Consider the following 17,753-nt stretch of genomic DNA (forward strand, 5'->3'; position numbering starts at 1 on the left):
AAAGGCCTTCTGCAAAACTCAGAACTTGGAACAAAATAGGTCCCTGACTTCTAATCTTTCCTGGGTGACATTGGAGTCGCTGCATAAGGTTCACAAAGATTGCTGGCAGATCACCACTCCAGGGGATGCTGTTCACATTTCCCCACAGTCTCCTTTGCAAATCTGATAAATCCTAAGCTCTATTCCCCCATAAAAAAAAAAATCACATATGCACATTCACACATACGTCTTAAGATTTTGAGAGTTTCAGGGACTCCAGATTAAAGATCTAAATGTTAAATAACAGTTGTTGAATGAGAAAATTAACTGAGCAGAGGGACAAGCCACTCATTATTTTCTAACCCCCGCCCAAAGCCCTGATCACTGGAAATCCCTGGGCACAAGAATACAGCCAGTCCAACATGCTTACTCCTAAGATTGCTTCATACTTGGTCCACTCATGAACAGGCCAGACACCCGAGGTCTGTGCCATTCTGAGAAATTACACCTGCACCAACAAGTCAAACTGACAATTAGCATTTAGAGTTGGTGGCAGTTTTAAAGCAGCCAGACAACAGACACAACTAAAGCAGGTGGATTATCTCTGCATGGAATGTGTTTTTTAAAGCTCAAGCCATGACTAATTTAGGAGCGCTTCTGCATTTTTATGGGGGTGGGAGGATGTTTAGGAAAGATCATGTGAGGACAGAGTTGAGAGTGGAATTAAGAAAAACTCAATGCTCACCCTGCAGTTCTAGCTTAAGAAAAGTTGCTCACATCAATTTTCTTTCTTTACTTATATCTTAAACCAATTCCGTGAGGTAGGTTCCCCTCTACGATGGGCAAACTAAGGCTCCAAGAGCAAATACCTGCTTAAAGGCACAAGACATAAAGTGATGGAAGACCTTGACCTAAGGACCTCAGTCTCCACGGGACCACCTCCTTTCCCTGCTAAAAGGGAACTCCAGGAGGACTGAGATTTTTAAAGATATCCCAAGGAAATGCCTCAGGAACTCAGAGTGGAAGGGGTGTGGGGTAATCATAGGGGCAGGAGGGATGTAGATAGGCAGAAGTCTAATGACTATATCCCCATTGTCGCAGCACTCCTCACGCCTTCAGCTCCTTTTCCACCTGTTGGTGTCCACTGAACATCTACTCACTGATGGAGAGAAGGAAGGGTTCCATCAACAGAAAGCTGGGAAGTCACTGGATCGGAAAGAAAGAGGATAGCACCTACACCTCATTTTAGAACCCATCACTTTTACCACTGCAGAAACAAATACCATGCCGCACTCAAAATGCTAGCTGATGAGAGCTTCAAAATTTAACACAGCCCACAGTGCCTCAGTGGTTGAGTGTCGACCTATGAACCAGGAGGTCAGGGTTTAATTCTGGGTCAGGGCACATGCCCGGATTGCGGGCTCAATTCCCAGGAGGGGACGTGCAGAAGGCAGCTGATCAATGATTCTTTCTCATCATTGATGTTTCTATCTCTCTCTCCTCCCTTACTGTCTGAAGTCAATAAAAATATACTTTTAAAGATTTTCTGTAAACACAGCATCTGTGTTTACACACTTTATGTAGTCATCACATCTTACTTTTTGCATGACTCTTTAACTTATACCAGTAATGTTCCTTCATTTACACTTTTGGATATCTTTTGTCAATGAAACAGTGAGTTTCCTTAAGTCAAGAACAATGTCTTACTACTTCATATTGCTCACAGAACTTAGATGTAGCAGATGCTGAATGAACACGTTTGCTGAATGAATACGTTTACTGTGTATGACAGACCAAAAGCTTATTCTTTGTCTCTAAATGTTTACAATACTTGAGAGAGAGAAACAAGAGCACACTCTTTCCTCCCAGAGCACAGAATACTAGAAGCAGCAAACTCTAAATAGGAGTGAAACAACCTACAATCCTTTTCCCTGTCAGCTCCTCTGATCGTCCATTAAGCCAGCCATGCAGACCCAAGAAAGAATGTGTGATTTTGGGGGTAACCGGGGGGATATACCCTGACTGCAAGGAGCCACCACTAACAACCTCAACTATGATTCTTGATTGGAAAAAAGGATGAACCCGTTTTATATAACTGCACCTTGGAAGTCTCTTCCTTAAAACTCTCCCTTCAATGAGATATTTGAGATATATTTTGGAGAAAAACTCTTATAGCCACATTACATTGATGATCAGCAAAAGGAAGAAAATTTGAAGATGATACAGTTCCATTTAAGATAGAGTCTTACCTGCATTTCGTATCCTCTCTTTGTACTGCTGATCTAGTTTTTTCATCCTCTTCTGATACTCCTGTAACGTACCTGATTTTGAGATTTAGAAAATAAAAAATTACTCTCCATTTTGGTTCCTAAAGTTGTTTTCTAGCACTAACAGTAACTGCCTTATTAACATCAGAATGAAACTGGAACCAAGAAAAGGCACACACAGAGCTAACTAGACTCTGGCTCCAAAGGAAGACACAGCAGAAATCACCCAAACACAAGAGAACTGAGGCTCTCTAGCAAGTGAGGAGTTATGGAAAGATGCCAGCAACCTCAAGGGATTCTGATCACTTGCTGCTGGAATTTGAATCATCGGGCTTTCCTTTCTGGAAAGACTTAATCCTCCTGCAATAAGATTAGGTCTAGATAAATGCCACCTAGAACTTCCTCTGCAATGATGGGAATGTCCTATCGCACTGTCCAATATGGTAGCCACTAGTCACATGTAGCTACTAAGCACTTGAAATGTGGCTAATGCAACTGGGGAACTGAATTATTAATTTTATTTAATTAAATGTAAATAGCCACATGTGGCTAGTGATAATACTGGACAGCTTAGGTTTAGATTCCTATCAAATCTCTACTCATTTCATTGCTTTTACCAAAAGCTGCTCGTTATGAGGGTCCCAATTAGTATGGGAAGTGTTTCCTAATCATAATGATAAAACACAGTAAGGTAAATCCATAGTTCATTATCATTTAGCTTAAAAAGATTAATACAATTTTATTTATTTTCTGGAAACACCTCTCCTACAAAATGTTTAACTGTAGGCAGAGTGGTCTTCAGTTCATGCCCTACAGAAGGCCTTAGTGAGATTTCAAGTAGTTTGAAGACTGCACTTTACTGAGACAGCCAAATTTTAAATCACTCCAACAGAGAAGTGAAATACACAGATTTCAAAGATTTATAATATTAAGAAGTATATTTAGAAATGAAATATTTGCCGAAGCCGGTTTGGCTCAGTGGATAGAGCGTCGGCCTGCGGACTGAGAGGTCCCAGGTTCGATTCCGGTCAAGGGCATGTACATTGGTTGCAGGCACATCCCCGGTGGGGGGTGTGCAGGAGGCAGCTGGTTGATGTTTCTCTCTCATCGATGTTTCTAGCTCTCTATCCCTCTTCCTTCCTCTCTGTAAAAAATCAATAAAATATATTCAAAAAAAAAAAAAAAAGAAAAAGAAATGAAAGATTAAATCACACACCAACCTTCCTGCAACTGCTGTAACTGTCTCTTGAGAGAAGCTAGTTTATCCTGATACATCCTGTAAAGAAAGGAAAGCCACAATGAAAGACAAAAACATTCAAAATAACTGCACACAGAAATTACCTGGGTTATTATAGGAATCTCATCAGGGTCCCTTAACTGGTTTAAAATGTACCAGCATCTAAAGGGACCAGAAAGGGACAGGATTCTGTATTCTTAAATCATGTCCCTATTTTGTAGATCCTCCTGTATCCCAACTTTAGAGAATCAGTCTAAAATCTATAAATATAAGGACACGCAGATTTTAATAAGTGACAATGATAAACAGGCAAGAACATACAAAAAAATTTGAAAGTGTGAGGCCATTTTCTTCTAGACTTACAAGCATAAATAACACACACACACACACTCAATATAGGAAAGGCATTAAATACAGCTCTTACATCAACTCTACAATTAGATTATAAATTCCAAAGGAGTAAGATTATGCCTGCGCCCTCTTGCAATCCGGGACCCCTCAGGGGATGTCCACCTGCCCACTTAGGCCTGCTCCTCAAGGGGATCAGGCCTAAGCCAGCTGGCGGACATCCCTCTCGCAGTCCGGGACCCCTCACTCCTTATCGCTCAGCTCGCTGCTCCTTTGCACTGCCGCGGAGGCAGGTGAACCGGGCTTCTGGCTGAGCAGTGCTCCCTGTGGGAGCGCACTGATCACCAGGGGCAGCTCCTGTGTTGAGTGTCTGCCCTCTGGTGGTCAGTGTGCATCATAGTGACTGGTCCTTCTGGTTGTTCCGCCATAACAGTCGCTTAGGCTTTTATTATATAGCCATGTAAGCACTAAGTTAATAAATCTTCATATCATTTTTAAAAGCACTACTTTTTTAGGATCAGAAAAATAATAGTAATTCAGTAACAAATGTTAACACGTTAAGCGCCATGTCAGTCACTGGTGACTGACATTATACTTTCCATCCAGACCAGTCAGTCACTGGTGCCACCAGCATATCGGTGAAATTGTATATCGTGGGCTAAACGGAAAGGAAGACAAAACAGGCTTGGCGCTTAACGTGTTAAAATGCATGATTTATTTGCAGCCCCAGCTAGATAAGAACACATAGCACACACAAAGCAAAAGAATGCAGTGTGTTATTTTTCCCCCCTCATACTGAATGGATTATAGGCAATTATCCACTCTGGCAAGTCTGTTTGAATGGTAGAGTCCACATATAAATCACATTTCAGCAATATTTTTGCTTCTACCTGAAAAAACACCCCCTAATTCTAAAACAAGATTGGCAACCTGAAAGAAAAAAAAAAAAAGGACTACTCTCCAACAGATAATAGGCACAACAGCCTTTGGGTTAGTCAAGTAAAGGCTACAAATACACCCCAACTATCTATAGGATGAGGAAGAAGTGGGCAGAATCTAAGAATTACTCAGGATGTCTGCTTCTTTTAGAAAAATTCTGATGTACTCTCAATGCTCACCTTGAATCATACAAGGTATTCCATTGTAATCACAATTACTTCTATATCATCAAATATTAAGGAGCACATTCAATTAAAAGATTGTCTCTAAAGAATGTTTAAACATGTCAAGTACCGGAGGAAATGGTGTGTAAACTACACACAAGAAGTATATGGAACCTAGTGTATTAAATTTCCTACCACATTGAGTGTACAGAAAACGACTTTGAATTCTCAGTCTGTCTTTGAAAGGGAGTATTAACACACTAGAGACCTGGTGCAGGAATTCGTGCACTGAGGGATGGGGGGGTTCCCCTCAGCCTAGCCTGTGCCCTCTCGCAGTCCAGGAGCCCTCAGTCGGACATCCTTAGCACTGCTACGGAGACAGGAGAGGCTCCCGCCACCTGCTGCTGCACTTGCCAGCCATGAGCCCGGCTCAGGGCGTCTGGCTGAGCGACATTCCCATGCACTGACCACCAGGGGGCAGCTCCTGCGTTGAGCGTCTGTCCCCTGGTGGTCAGTGCACATCATAGTGACCTGTGTTCCACCATTTGGTCGATTTGCCTATTAGCCGTTTATTATAAAGGATTGAAGAAGTAAATGACAACAAAAAATTCAGATTCCAGAAAAGAACAGGTATGTAAGAATACATTTCAAATGGGTCAAGGTAAATCAGTAAAAAGCCTGTAGAGAACAAAAATAACTTTAAAAAAAAAAAAAAAAAGCAAGCACAGTTTCAGGGATGAAGCTATGAGAAAAAGCACATGACATAATCTCCCTTTATTCAGTCGTACTGGTTAAATTTTAACTGAATTATCCCTTTGGGTTCCAATGATTGAAAAAGATGATAGAATCCAGAGGATGGTCACAAAACTTCTGCAAATAAGACCTATAAGGAAAGGAAATGTGGACCACCAAGTTTATAGATTTTAAAAAGTCAAATCAACAGCCTGAAATACATTCAACAAACACTTATCGGTATATTTTTTTATGATGCCTTGCATCTGCGTTTATGATAAAAGTGAGTGGTTTTAGTTTCTCTGGGGATACTGAGTTGTGGCTCTGTTATAGATAATGAGAAGAGGGCTAGGGTGAGATCGTGTGGTAAGGGGGAAAGCACTGGAGTGAAAAAGTCCTGCTCTCCAATCCCGGTCTCCCTGAGCTCTCTGGAATCTAACATACTATCTAGCTCAGCAGTCGCCAACCTTTCGGACCTCATGGACCACCAGTGGTCCACGGACCACCAGTTGGCAACCACTGATCTAGCTAATACTTGCTGGGGTCATGCCAATCTGAGAACCCAGTAGCTGTGAAACATCATTTACCCTCTCTGATGCTTTTCACATCTTAAAAAAAAAAAAAAGTGGGGTATGGTTCCCTCCAGTTACTACTAGTATATGGCCTTATTACCCAAGGTTCTTATCCCTCAAGGTTCTTTCTAGCATATCTTCAAAAGATTCTTATAACAGGAAGACTGATTAAATGTGACAGATTTAAATGGGACAAACTGCACACATATACATAGTCTTTGGAAACACTATAGTCAAAGCCATACACACAAGGTCACTATAGAGATTTCCCTGCTAATTCTATATTCCAGATAGAAATCTAAAAATTATACTCACTGTTCCTTCATTTCTACATAGTCTTCTTCATCATGCTTTGCCAGGTCAGTTTCGCTAGCATCCTCAGTGTCTACGTAAAATCAGGGAAGAAGGGTTTGTTAAAATCATTTATAGAGTTGATATCACCTGACACACTTAGTAAATTTCTAGTAGTTTTTCTTTTAAATGAATTCTAGTCAATGCAGACCTGAATGAAGCCATCAATAAAAAGTGTATATTACAGTTACTTCAGAAAAGAAAATGCCATTTCCAACTTCTAAACGGTCAGATTTACACGAAGAGCTTGCTTTTATCTCAAGTGCAGCTAGAGAACAAGGTGCATCAGACACAGGCAGCCGTGGTCCAGGCTGCTGCTTCCCAGAACACTAAAAGGAGACGTGGATGTACGACTGGACTGGTCACTGCCCCAAGACAACCTAATATGTACATTCCCTCCTGGTATATGCCCAGTTTGAACCCCTAACAGATTTTACGTCACATACATACAAAGGAGAATCCGTATCAAGGAGCTGAACTCTAATAATAACTGAAATATTTTTAAAGTTACAACTAAAAGGAGACAAGATGATCACATGCAAACTTTCAGTACATTTTAAATGTTGTTCTTAGAATAAGCAAATGGCTGGAGTGTCTACATAATTTCAGCAGCCCTACTTAAGGAGGGAAAAATCAATTTTTGCTTCATCGCTCCCCCTGGTGAGCATTAAAAGCAGTACAAGTGACAAGTGATTCCCATTCACAATCTCTAGTTAAGCTTTGCCTTCAAATATGGTTTAACCAAATGCAATTCGTTCCTTCAACTTTATATCTGCATATGCAGCTGCCTTTTTAAAGGCTGTTACAGGTCCAACACTACAAACTCTCTGTCCTCCTTCAGTCAAGAGACGTCACTGAGTGCCCGTCCTGTGCCAGCCACACTGCTTGGCACTTGGGGGACTGAGATGAATAAAACCTACTCCTCATTCCAGACAGCTGCTCTAGCCTTCGGCCCCACGGCCCTATTTGCGCCAAAATATTCCACCCATATATTGGTCTCCATCCCCTTTTCTTCTCCCTTGCTTTCTGTTTCTTCACCTTTCTCCCCCTCCAGCCAGCTCCTTCAATCCCTCCAAAAGTTTTCCTCACACTTGCCAAAGTGTAAAACCCAGTTTGAAAAGCAAGCTTTTGAGAGGCAGTAATGATAATGGAAACAGCAGGGAACTTAAAAACACAACACCTGGGCCCCATTACCGCAACTCCAAATCCCTTCCTTCCCCCTGTGTCTGTTTCCCCAGAAGTGGGGGTGGGGGGTGGGGGGAACACAGAGTATTTCCTGAATACTAGGCTTTAAAGTGCCAGTTCAACACTTTATTTACATGCCTCATTCAACCCTCGCACCTACACTAGGAAACCCCATTTGCTGGAGAAGTTGAGGCTCCTAAACTTAAGCAAGTTGTCCCTAGACTCTAGGATCAAAAGCTGGGTCGAGTGAGCCAAATTCAGACCTCCATCTAACTGATGCCGGGTCCCATCCTTTTAACCAACCTGTACTGCACGCACTGGCACTGCCCAAACTAAGTCAGACTAAAGCCTTTCCCCCCGGGCAGAGGGTGAGGGGGGGGGGGGGGGAGAGCAACCTAGGAGGCCAAACGCTCTCATCCTCCAAGGAACTAAGAGGGGAGGGGCACTCAATAGAAGGCTTTCCCATTCCAACCCGTGAAGACCTGAGGTTCAACCCGAAACTGTAGGGGAACGAGGGGCAGAACCGTAAAGGGCCCTCCAGCTGTGACAACAGTTCCCTAAGTCCCTTCTTCCCACAACTGTAGGGCACAAGGTACCCAGCCAGAGCTTCCCGCGCCCTGAGCAGGTGGGGGTAACTTCCCGGAGCCGCGGTCCTCCCAGCTGCCCCGAGCCCGTAGGTCGGGCCGCCCCTCTCCCAGATGCCCCATCCCTTCCCAAGCGGTCCCACCCCCTCCCCGGGCTGCCCGGCGAGCCAAAGGACGCGCCTTCATCCGACTCGCGGCCCCGGCAGCTGCGCTCGTCGTCCTCCGCGCTCTCCAGCTCTTCGTCCTCCTCCGGGTAATACTCCGGCGCCGGCGGCGTTCCCGTCGGGGCCGGGGCCGGGGCCGGAGCCAACAGCCCCGCAGCACTCATGTCGCCTCTGACAACCGCTGAGCGTGCCACCCGGGGACGGCGGCCACCCGCCCGGCGAACTCGACGCGCGCCAAGCTGTACCCGAGGGAGCGGACAACTTGAGAAGCGGGAGGCGCGGCGACCTCTCCCCCGTCTCCGAGAAGCCCTGCCCCTCGCGCCCGCGCTCGGCAACGGGGCCCTCGCTCCAGTGGCAACTTCCGGGTCGCAAGCTGCCCAAGGAGCGCCTGACTCCGCCATCCTTCAGGGAACGGAGAGGTCGCCGGACGCCTCCTTCGCCTTAACCCCAGCCCCTTCATCGCCGCCTTAAAATCCTCAACGGATAGCGGCTAGGGGCGGAGACAGAGTCTCTCCAGGCAAATCCATGGGCAGGCCTAATCTCGGTCAGGACCCCGAAGCCCAGAGGCGACTTCCGGAAACAGCCGCCAGGCGGCGCCTGGGGCCAGAGCCAAAGTGAGGATCCTTAGGGACGTGACAGGCAGAGGGTTTGAAGGGCTTTTGCAGGTGGAGACAGTCTGTCTCGTCTTTACCGGTAAGCAGGTGAACGACATTAAACCTTGACATCTAGAGTTTGCGTGACCATCCCGAAGAAAAGGTGCCTGGTTCCTCCCCGACTAATTGAAGCTTTATTGAGAACTAAAATAAAGACAAGGATGCTGGTATTCCATCCTGGAGTCAACAAAAGGATATTTTCCCAGTCTCTGGGAGTCCTTTCTGTTTGTATAGGTTTACTCAATAAGATATTATCCCGATTTTATAGACGAGAAAAGAGCTTCCACTTGCCTAAAAAATGATAGCGCCCAGTCTGCCTTGTTTAGACTCAGAGCCAGGCCCTGTAGAATACAAATGCCTCATATTTCTTAGAATATTGGGGGTTTTTTTAGGTGGTTCTCCCCAATCTAATAACTTGCTAACCAGCTCTCAACTGCCACATTTGCCTACAGGAGGTTAATTAGGCTAACTTAAGGAAGGTGCTGTGTGGAAACAGAAAACAAGAGAGCGGAATCAATGCATAAATTGATTTGTGTGATTCCCTCTGAGTAGAAGGGGACACAGTGTTACAAGCTTTATTTAAGGAACAAATTTATAATCTCCCTTCTCTAGTTACGTGTAGCAAGAAAGGGGTAAGGAAAAAGACACAGAGATGTTTAATGGTTTGTCCAAAGTAACCCTACTGTCTATGTTGCACCAAGTCTCCATAGAAAAGTAACTCACAAGTAGTAAAGTTGAATACAGTATAAAAACTGGGTGGAAGCCAGGTGTTCTGATTCTCAGACCCTTTGTGACCGAATTTATCTCTGAATTGGCCCTCATAGAGTCTTCTCAAAGTGCAAAACCTTGTTCTCATCCCATTTGTTTTAACGTTTTTATTTTCTACCTTGTCTTCATTAAAATCTTGGCTATATTTGTGAGGAATTTTTTTCCTCCCAACAAAACTCAAGAATTTCCAGAATGGAATGCTGCAATGTCTTTTCAGGAGTCCAGAGATCTTCTGAAGCCCCTTCTAAATAAGAGTCGTCCTTGCAGCTCACTGTTCACCATCTATATATAAACTAAGATTTCAGAATTGTCTCCTATCCAAAGGATGATGTCATTTTCTTTATTTATGCTGTTAGATCCAATCTAAATTATTTGTAATCAACTATATTGAGCAACTTGAGTTCCTATCAGTACCAGTAATCATAGACCAGAAAAAGCACCAACAATTTAGAAATTAGAATTCATTGCTATAATGAATCAAAAAGAAAAGAGTTGATTTCCTTGCTAATTGGCTTCCTTTCAAGACACTTGGATTTTTATCATGCTTATGTTTTATTTCTATTTTCTTGATTGCAAATAACATCTGTTAATAGTCATGTTTCTTTTCTATATGAATAGACACAACTGAACACTTGGGTGGTGAAAACTTACCCCATTTCTTCCAATCCCTATTGCCAACTTCAGAATTGGTAAGATGAACTCTTACTAAATAACTCTTTAGAGAAGGAGGGCCTACTTATGTTAATATAATTATTTTGGACAGTTTTTCTAGGCCTACAGGAATCAAGTTCCCTCAAAACGAAGTTTTACCACCTTGAAATGTCTCTGCATCCCTTCCCCACATGGCACACAGTCACACTGCTCGGGAGACATCTACTTCAGAACTGTTCTTAGAGTCCTACTAGCCCCGTCTTCACAGGCCCTCTCTGCATACCCTAACACTCAAATTTAAACATAAAAGGGGAGCATCGTAATTGGAATGGGGCGTGATTTAAAAAACTAGGGAAAATATAGTGTTTAGAACACAAATTTGTCAGTGGGAGCTAACACAAAAAAGGAGTTAATGGTAGCGAGTTTTCTGAGAGTGAAGTCCTATATACACATCTGACAAGGCTTAGGATCAAATTGTGTTTCTGAAATGAAACCATTTCTTCATAAACACTGAGTTGTCAAACTCCATAAACTTTGGGGTGAGAGTAGTTTTCAGTTTCCTGTATTGTTTAGTCAACATAGACAATTTCACAAAAATAGAAAGAATGGCTCTGTGTAACATGATGCACTCTCACCCCTGGCAGGCACCATCTTTCACCGTGGGTCAAGATGGGTCTCTGGTATCACAGGTTGCACTTGGGTCAAAGTTTAATGTACTTTGGCCATTAGTTCACACAGAACCATTAAACCATGTGGCCCTGAAAAAGAGTATGTTGAACAGACATGCTGAAACCTTGCTAAAACTAACAGGGTTTCCCCTGTACAGTTCCTGTTCCGCCTATATAATGATTATCAAAACCCACAAACTGATTATTTCTAAAGTTTTGTCCTTGTGCCTATCAAGATGTGCCCCATCAGTGTTGAACATTTAGTTGTGCAGGGCACGCATCTAGTATTTAGATTTCTTTTTCCAAGAGCATTAAGTTGACATCTGTTGAACGCAATACAAGGTAGAGCAATTCCCTTGACAAAAATGCAAAAAAAAAAAAAAGTTTAAATCCAGGAAATATTTACAAGTCCTGAGTGGGGGAAAAAACACACACCACTACATTAATTTCCGGCAGAATTACTCAGAAGGCTGTGCAAGGTCTAGCGGAAGAACGGGGTCCTCCTCACTGGCTCTAGCAGGGTGGTCCCGGGGAGTCCCAGGGGGCCTTGGCCTCTGGGAGTCTCCCAAGAAAAGTAAAGGCGCTGGGAGGAGTGCCGTGAACTTTGACCGCAGCGCTGCACAAACAAAAAATGACCGCACCCCAGGCGGGCCCGTGGGTGAGTGAAGTTGCAAGGTCTTCCGCGTCCAAAGAAACCCCGCCCCGCCTCCTTCTGCCCCGCGGTCAACCCGACCAATCCTCAGGCGCCATCGACCGCTCGGCTTCTCAGGCGCCTTCAATCAAGTACCTATATCCGGGCCCAGGCCTGTGCCCCGCGATCAAGGAAGGTCAGTAGAGAGCCTATCAGAGTCGAGCTGGGGGCGTGGTCTGGGGGCGGAGGGCGGGCGGACTGAGCCCGCGGGGCGGAGCCCGCTCGGCGCAGTCGGGTGCGATTGGCCACCCCTGGCAAGAGCCGCACCTCGGACAGCAGCAGCGGCGGCTGCGGGAGGGTCCGTGTGGCGCCCGGCGGCGGCAGCGGCGGCGGCAGGGTCCTGCGGGAGTGAGTGGGACGCGACGCAGGGACCGCGGACGGAGGCTCCGCGCGGCCGGCCCCTGCACTCAGCGACGGGACTCAGGGGCCCTCCGGGGGACGGGCGGCAGAGGAGCGACTGGGGAACAAGTGTGGGAGAGGAAGCGGCGGCGGCGGCGCCGGGCCGGGTGGTGACAGCAGGTCTGAGGTGAGCGCACCCGGGGCGCGGGGCTGTGACAGCGGGAGCCCCGGCGAGGGGACCCTGGGCGGGACGAGGTCGGTGAGGACCCGAGCGAGGGGAGTTCTGGAGCGGGTCTGACGGTCCGGACTGTGGAGAACAGACCCCGAGAGGGGCTAAGGGGGGACCCTAAGCGGGACAGGGAACGTGAGTCTGAGGGGTACCCCGCGAAGGTCCGGAACAGCGGGTCTGAAAAGAGGGGACCCCGAGAGGGAGCGGGACCGCGGGTCTGAAAAGAGGGGACCCGAGAGGGAGCGGGACCGCGGGTCTGAGGGGAGTTCGCGCGAGGGGCCGGGACAGGTGTGAGGGAGGGTCCCCGCGAGGGGGGGGAGGCCCCCGAGGGAGGCTGGGACTGCAGGTCTGATGGGGTCGGATAGCGGGTCTGAGGGCAGAGGGGACCTCGAGAGGCCCAGCAGATCGAGGGGGAGAGGCCCCCGAGAGGGACCGGGCCCGCGGGCCTGAGGGTGGGGGGCCGAGCGGGGTCGGAGCACGCCGGGGCCGCGCGGGATAGGGGGGCCGGGGCCGGGGCCGGGGTCGCTGCGCGGCGCGTGGGGGCCGCCGCGGTGCGGGGAGGAGGGGACCGTGCTGCGCGCCGGGTCCGCTGCCAGCACCTCTTCCCGGGGCCGTGTGAGGGGCGCGGGGAGCCGCCCCCCGGGGCTCCGGGGGAGGGGGACTCGGGGGGACAGGGATTGTGTAAGGACACGTCTAAGGAGCGCGCACGGCGGGAGGGTCTGGCGGGAGCACCGCGGTCTGGGACGTTGCGAGGGACGCCCTTCCATTCATTCCCGGGACCTCGGCGCAGCCGCCCGGGAAGTGAGGGCTTCGTGGGCTTCTCCCGCCCGTCCCAGTCCCGCTGCAGGGGCACGCGATCGTGTGGGGGACCCCCGTGTGGGGCTGGCTAGGCCGTTTATGTCGATGGACCCTGTATTGTTCCTTGTGCGTCCGCAAGGACCTGAGAAACTTTTTCCGATTGGGCAGCCCCCGCCTCGGTGCCTACCGGGCGGAATGACGGGGACAATGACGGGGACGAGCCGAAGTTGGAGGCTGAGCGGGAAGTCGGACTGCGCGCTGAGCGGAGCCCCCGGTGCTGCTCCTCTGACCGCGCCTTCCAGTGTGTCTTCTCTTCCTTAAAGCTGCCGGCAGAGCTTCAGGCGTCACTCCCGGGCCAGCCCCGGAGAGAGGAGCCAGTTCAAACCAGAGACTGCGTGTCCTGGTGGGAGGCAAGTGTGTGTCTCTGCTGAGATGCTGAAACCAAAAGAGGAAAGCAATGGGGTGCGGGGGGTGGGGATTGGGGGGCCGACGCCCACTTTGTGGGGTGTGGAAATTAAACCAATGACCGGGCTGGGGGTCCACAGTGCTTAGCATCTGTTGATGCTGCCTGACGGCCTGTCACAGGTCCTCCTGGATGGACAGGCGCAGTTAGCATTGTAGCCAGCAGTTTTGCCTGTGAATGTTTTCACCTCTTTTTTCCCCTGTGTGTTGCTTCTCCAGACCCCTTCTCTTTGCAACTGCTTTCTTTCTTGTTATAGAAGCAGATTTAGAAGTTGATGGTATTGGGGAAATAATGGTGAGTGTAATGACCAGGTCATGTCACAGATATTTAGATATCTTCTCTGTTTCAGGTTGAGAGTGTGTGTGATTAGAAACCTTTGCCCATGTTTAGTAATGGGAAGAGAGACATACTGCCTTTACTTCCCGGAGACATCACGTAGAACACTTACACATAGAACTGCTTTTTTCAAATCCAAGACAAAGATTCCACAAGTCGTCTTCATCAGGGTGATGTTAGAGGGCATGTGCCATTTGGGGATTTTATTTGATATTAGCTGACACAGAACACTTCTTATCTGGCTTCAGAAAGTGTGGAACTTTGTGTGGTTATGAATAACCCACCAACCAGAAGTCCTCCTCTAAGAAATAGAAGTCATGGAGGTAAGGAAAAACAACAGCACATACAAATTTTAAATACGAGACAACTATCATTTATTTAAGATGTATTAAGTGTAATTTTTTCACATTAAATTTATTTTTCAAGAACCCTGGGGAGAATTCAAGTGAAAACAAAGTCAGTTAGCACAAGAGGTTATGTACAAGGGGCATATATTCACTGTGTAGTGCTTGTAACATTTGAAATGGTCTGTAGAAGGACTGGGAATCTCAGTACCAGTAATTCTACAAAGTAATAGAACTGTTTGCGCAGATAAGCTCTTTCATCATACTTGTTAGCTCATCTCTGACTCGTACAGATTGTAGTTCCTTAAGATAAAATATTAAATTTATTTCCTTGTAACAAAATAAACTGTTCTGATACTCCCCTGAGTGATTACTAAAGCAGTCATTTCAACCACATTACGTTATGATATTGATCCAGAGGTGCTGAAGAGAGATTCATTATAATAGAATTTTTGGTGATAGGAGGGGCCTACAATAACTGTTTATTCCTAGAGGAGAGGCGGAGAAGAGGAAGGTAGGAATTCTGTGGGAATTTATTTTCATTTGTTTCACAAAATAAAACACTAGGAGATCTATAAATATGTGATTTATTACACACATGCTCATTTAAACTGTTTCTTTTCCATGAAAAAATATAATCCAAAGTAGAGGTTAAGAAGGAGCCTTCCAGATGAATGGTTACAGCAGCCATAGGATGCAAGTCCTTTTCAGTTTGCAGTTCTTAAACTATTAGTGTAGCAGGATGCAAGTACTGCCCAGTAAATACAATAACCCATTTTACACTTTCTTTACTACTTGAGCCCTATACAGTCAAACCATTGTAATCTCAGAGTCTACCTTGATATCTAATTTGGTTTAATGTTTAAGCCAACTTGAATAAAAGTTCTCATTGCTTGCCAGTGTTCATACTTGTTGGTTTCAAGTAGTATAGGAGAATGAATGAAAACTACTATTGGTACTTTTACTTTAGAGTCTTTTTTGTTAAAAAGCCTCTATAATATTTTTCTACACTCTTTGTTTCTTCCTTCCTCCAAAAAGGAAAGCAGACAGAAAGTTTCCATCTAAAAGTGTTATGAGACTCTCCTGAGAAGACATTTTCAGATTTCTTTTCTTTCTCCAATGAGAGATTTTTGTCAATCAGAATAGTTTTGAATGAGTAGTTTTGAGTTGAAGACTATTGTACAATTAATTGCATTTCACCATAGGGAGTGTAGTTTGTAATTATTTAGCCTATATTTAGCCATTTTATTGGTTGCTTTGTTATTTATGAGGATATATTAAAATTTTGTTACTGTTTCTTAGACTCAGCTTAGTAAAAAATAATAAGTAATATCTAACTATAATTATAGATTAGATATGTTTATTTATAGGCCAAAATGTGATCTAACTAATTTCTAAGCTATGGGCCCCTAATTAAAAACAATAACTATTTCAAATTTTTATGATAACCAGTAGGAATTAAATTGATAAATTTTATCATTCTAGCTATACTATGTTGTTAAAGTTACCTAAACACTTTATAAATCAACATAATCTTACCTAATAAAAGAGAAAGATGCAAATTAACCATCACTCTGCTATGCCCACAGCCAATCAGAGTGAGTATGCAAATTAACCCAACAAAGATGGAGGTTAATTTGCATATGCAGGTGTGGAGCGGAGTGAAGCCGCTATGAGGGGAAGGGGGGCAGCGGAGGGAGCTACTGGAGTGGTGCTCCAGACAGAAGTGAGGACTTGCTGGCTCCGGGCTGCCCGGGAGCAGGGAGGTGCCAGCTCCCAGGCAGCCAGGGAGTGGGGACATGCTGGTTCCTGGGTGAGCTGGGAGCAGGGCCTTGCCGGCTCCCAGGCGGCCAGGGAGTGAAGCCAGGGGAAGGAAGGCCTATTCTTGCACGAGTATCGTGCAATGGGCCTCTAGTGTGTGTGTATATATATATATATATATATATATATATATATATACATATATATAAAATATATTTTTATTGATTTCAGAGAGGGAGGGAGAGAAAGATAGAAACATCAATGATGAGAGAGAGTCATTGATCAGCTGCCTCCTGCACGCCCAACACTGGGATTGAGCCTGCAACCTGGGCACGTACCCTGACCAGGAATCAAACCGCGGCCTCCTGGTTCATAGGTCGATGCTCAACCACTGAGCCACACCTGGCTGGGCCATATGTATATTTTCTGACTCAAGATTTGTTAGAGACATTGAAATATATTTAAAGTCGAAGTTATTTCTGTATTACAACAGAAAGACAGAAGGATCAGTTTCTTGATTTGTTAACACAGAACAGTCTCCTAACAATTGTCAGCTATCTCACAAACACACATTTTTCATCCCGAGTGAGTGAGAAAAATAAGATGCCTTGGAATGCACATTTTACACCTAGGAAAACCTACCCCCATTCAACAGAGATGTGGCCCACATGTCTTTAGCTCGGAGAATTGAATTTGCAAGCTGGAGTCTAGTGTTTGGGGCCCTTCCACTTCCCCTCTGGCCTCAGTGAAATGATGGATAGCAAAATCAACCTAGCATTGTATGTTTTGTTATGCTTAATATTTAATTAGTCAGTTATCAAAGTACTCATTGGAAGAGTACTATTTTTGACAGTGGAATAACTTTTTATTTCCAGATCAAACAAGGCTCACGTGGTATAATTTATTTTTATGGAGTATGTTTCACTTTCTATCTAATGACACTGGCTTATATTCATAGCAATCAAGGCTAGACAGTTCAAATACATTTTATTTACCCATTACAATAGATGGCACTAAACAAGGCAGAATGCTTTCTTTTTTTATTATAGCTTACTTTTTATTATGATTTTCAAAATTATTATTTTCTTTTTTTTAATTTATTGTCTAAAGATTTACATATGTCTCCTTTTTCCCTGATTGGCGCACCCCCCCCCCCCCCATACACACACACACAATGCTTTCTTAAGTAAACTAATCACCTAGTCTTGGCAGTAGACACACAAAAGCAGAATCATAGTTCATGGCTAATTGTCCTTCTGTTGTGAATATTAGCCTTTAGTTTTTCAAGGGTGTGTATGTTAAAATACATAAATATTTGCAAAAACCACATAAATATATAATTTTAAGTGATCTAGGTCAAGATTTAATAGCTGAAATACAAAATTGCAATATTTAGCTTCATGTATCGTTATGCTCCATAATCTCTTGTGCAAAAAATCCTCTTCTTTCATTGTATTACCATTTCCTAGTTCACGTGTGTTTGCCTTTTACTAGCTTAAAAGCACTTTGAGGGCAGAGGTGGGTCTTATT

General features: G+C 45.2%; 2 protein-coding genes across 2 annotated transcripts in view; one reads left to right on the forward strand and one right to left on the reverse strand.

Moving 5' to 3' along the window:
• The window catches only part of SUDS3 (SDS3 homolog, SIN3A corepressor complex component), a 33,322-nt gene extending 24,464 nt beyond the window's left edge, over positions 1-8,858 (reverse strand). Inside the window, exons 1-4 of the mRNA XM_079762975.1 lie at positions 8,539-8,858; positions 6,554-6,623; positions 3,467-3,522; positions 2,229-2,300 (exon numbers count right to left, since the gene is read on the reverse strand). Of these exons, the coding sequence (XP_079619101.1) occupies positions 2,229-2,300; positions 3,467-3,522; positions 6,554-6,623; positions 8,539-8,686 (346 nt within the window). The 5' untranslated portion in view covers positions 8,687-8,858. The remainder of the gene's footprint in view (positions 1-2,228; positions 2,301-3,466; positions 3,523-6,553; positions 6,624-8,538) is intronic.
• Positions 8,859-12,216: 3,358 nt separating this feature from the next.
• The window catches only part of TAOK3 (TAO kinase 3), a 142,952-nt gene continuing 137,415 nt past the window's right edge, over positions 12,217-17,753 (forward strand). The window contains exon 1 of the mRNA XM_079762499.1: positions 12,217-12,479. The gene's annotated coding sequence lies outside the window, so the exon portion shown is untranslated. The remainder of the gene's footprint in view (positions 12,480-17,753) is intronic.

This window comes from Cnephaeus nilssonii (assembly GCF_951640355.1).
Source record: "Cnephaeus nilssonii genome assembly, chromosome: 22".
NCBI classification, from domain to species: Eukaryota; Metazoa; Chordata; class Mammalia; order Chiroptera; family Vespertilionidae; genus Cnephaeus; species Cnephaeus nilssonii.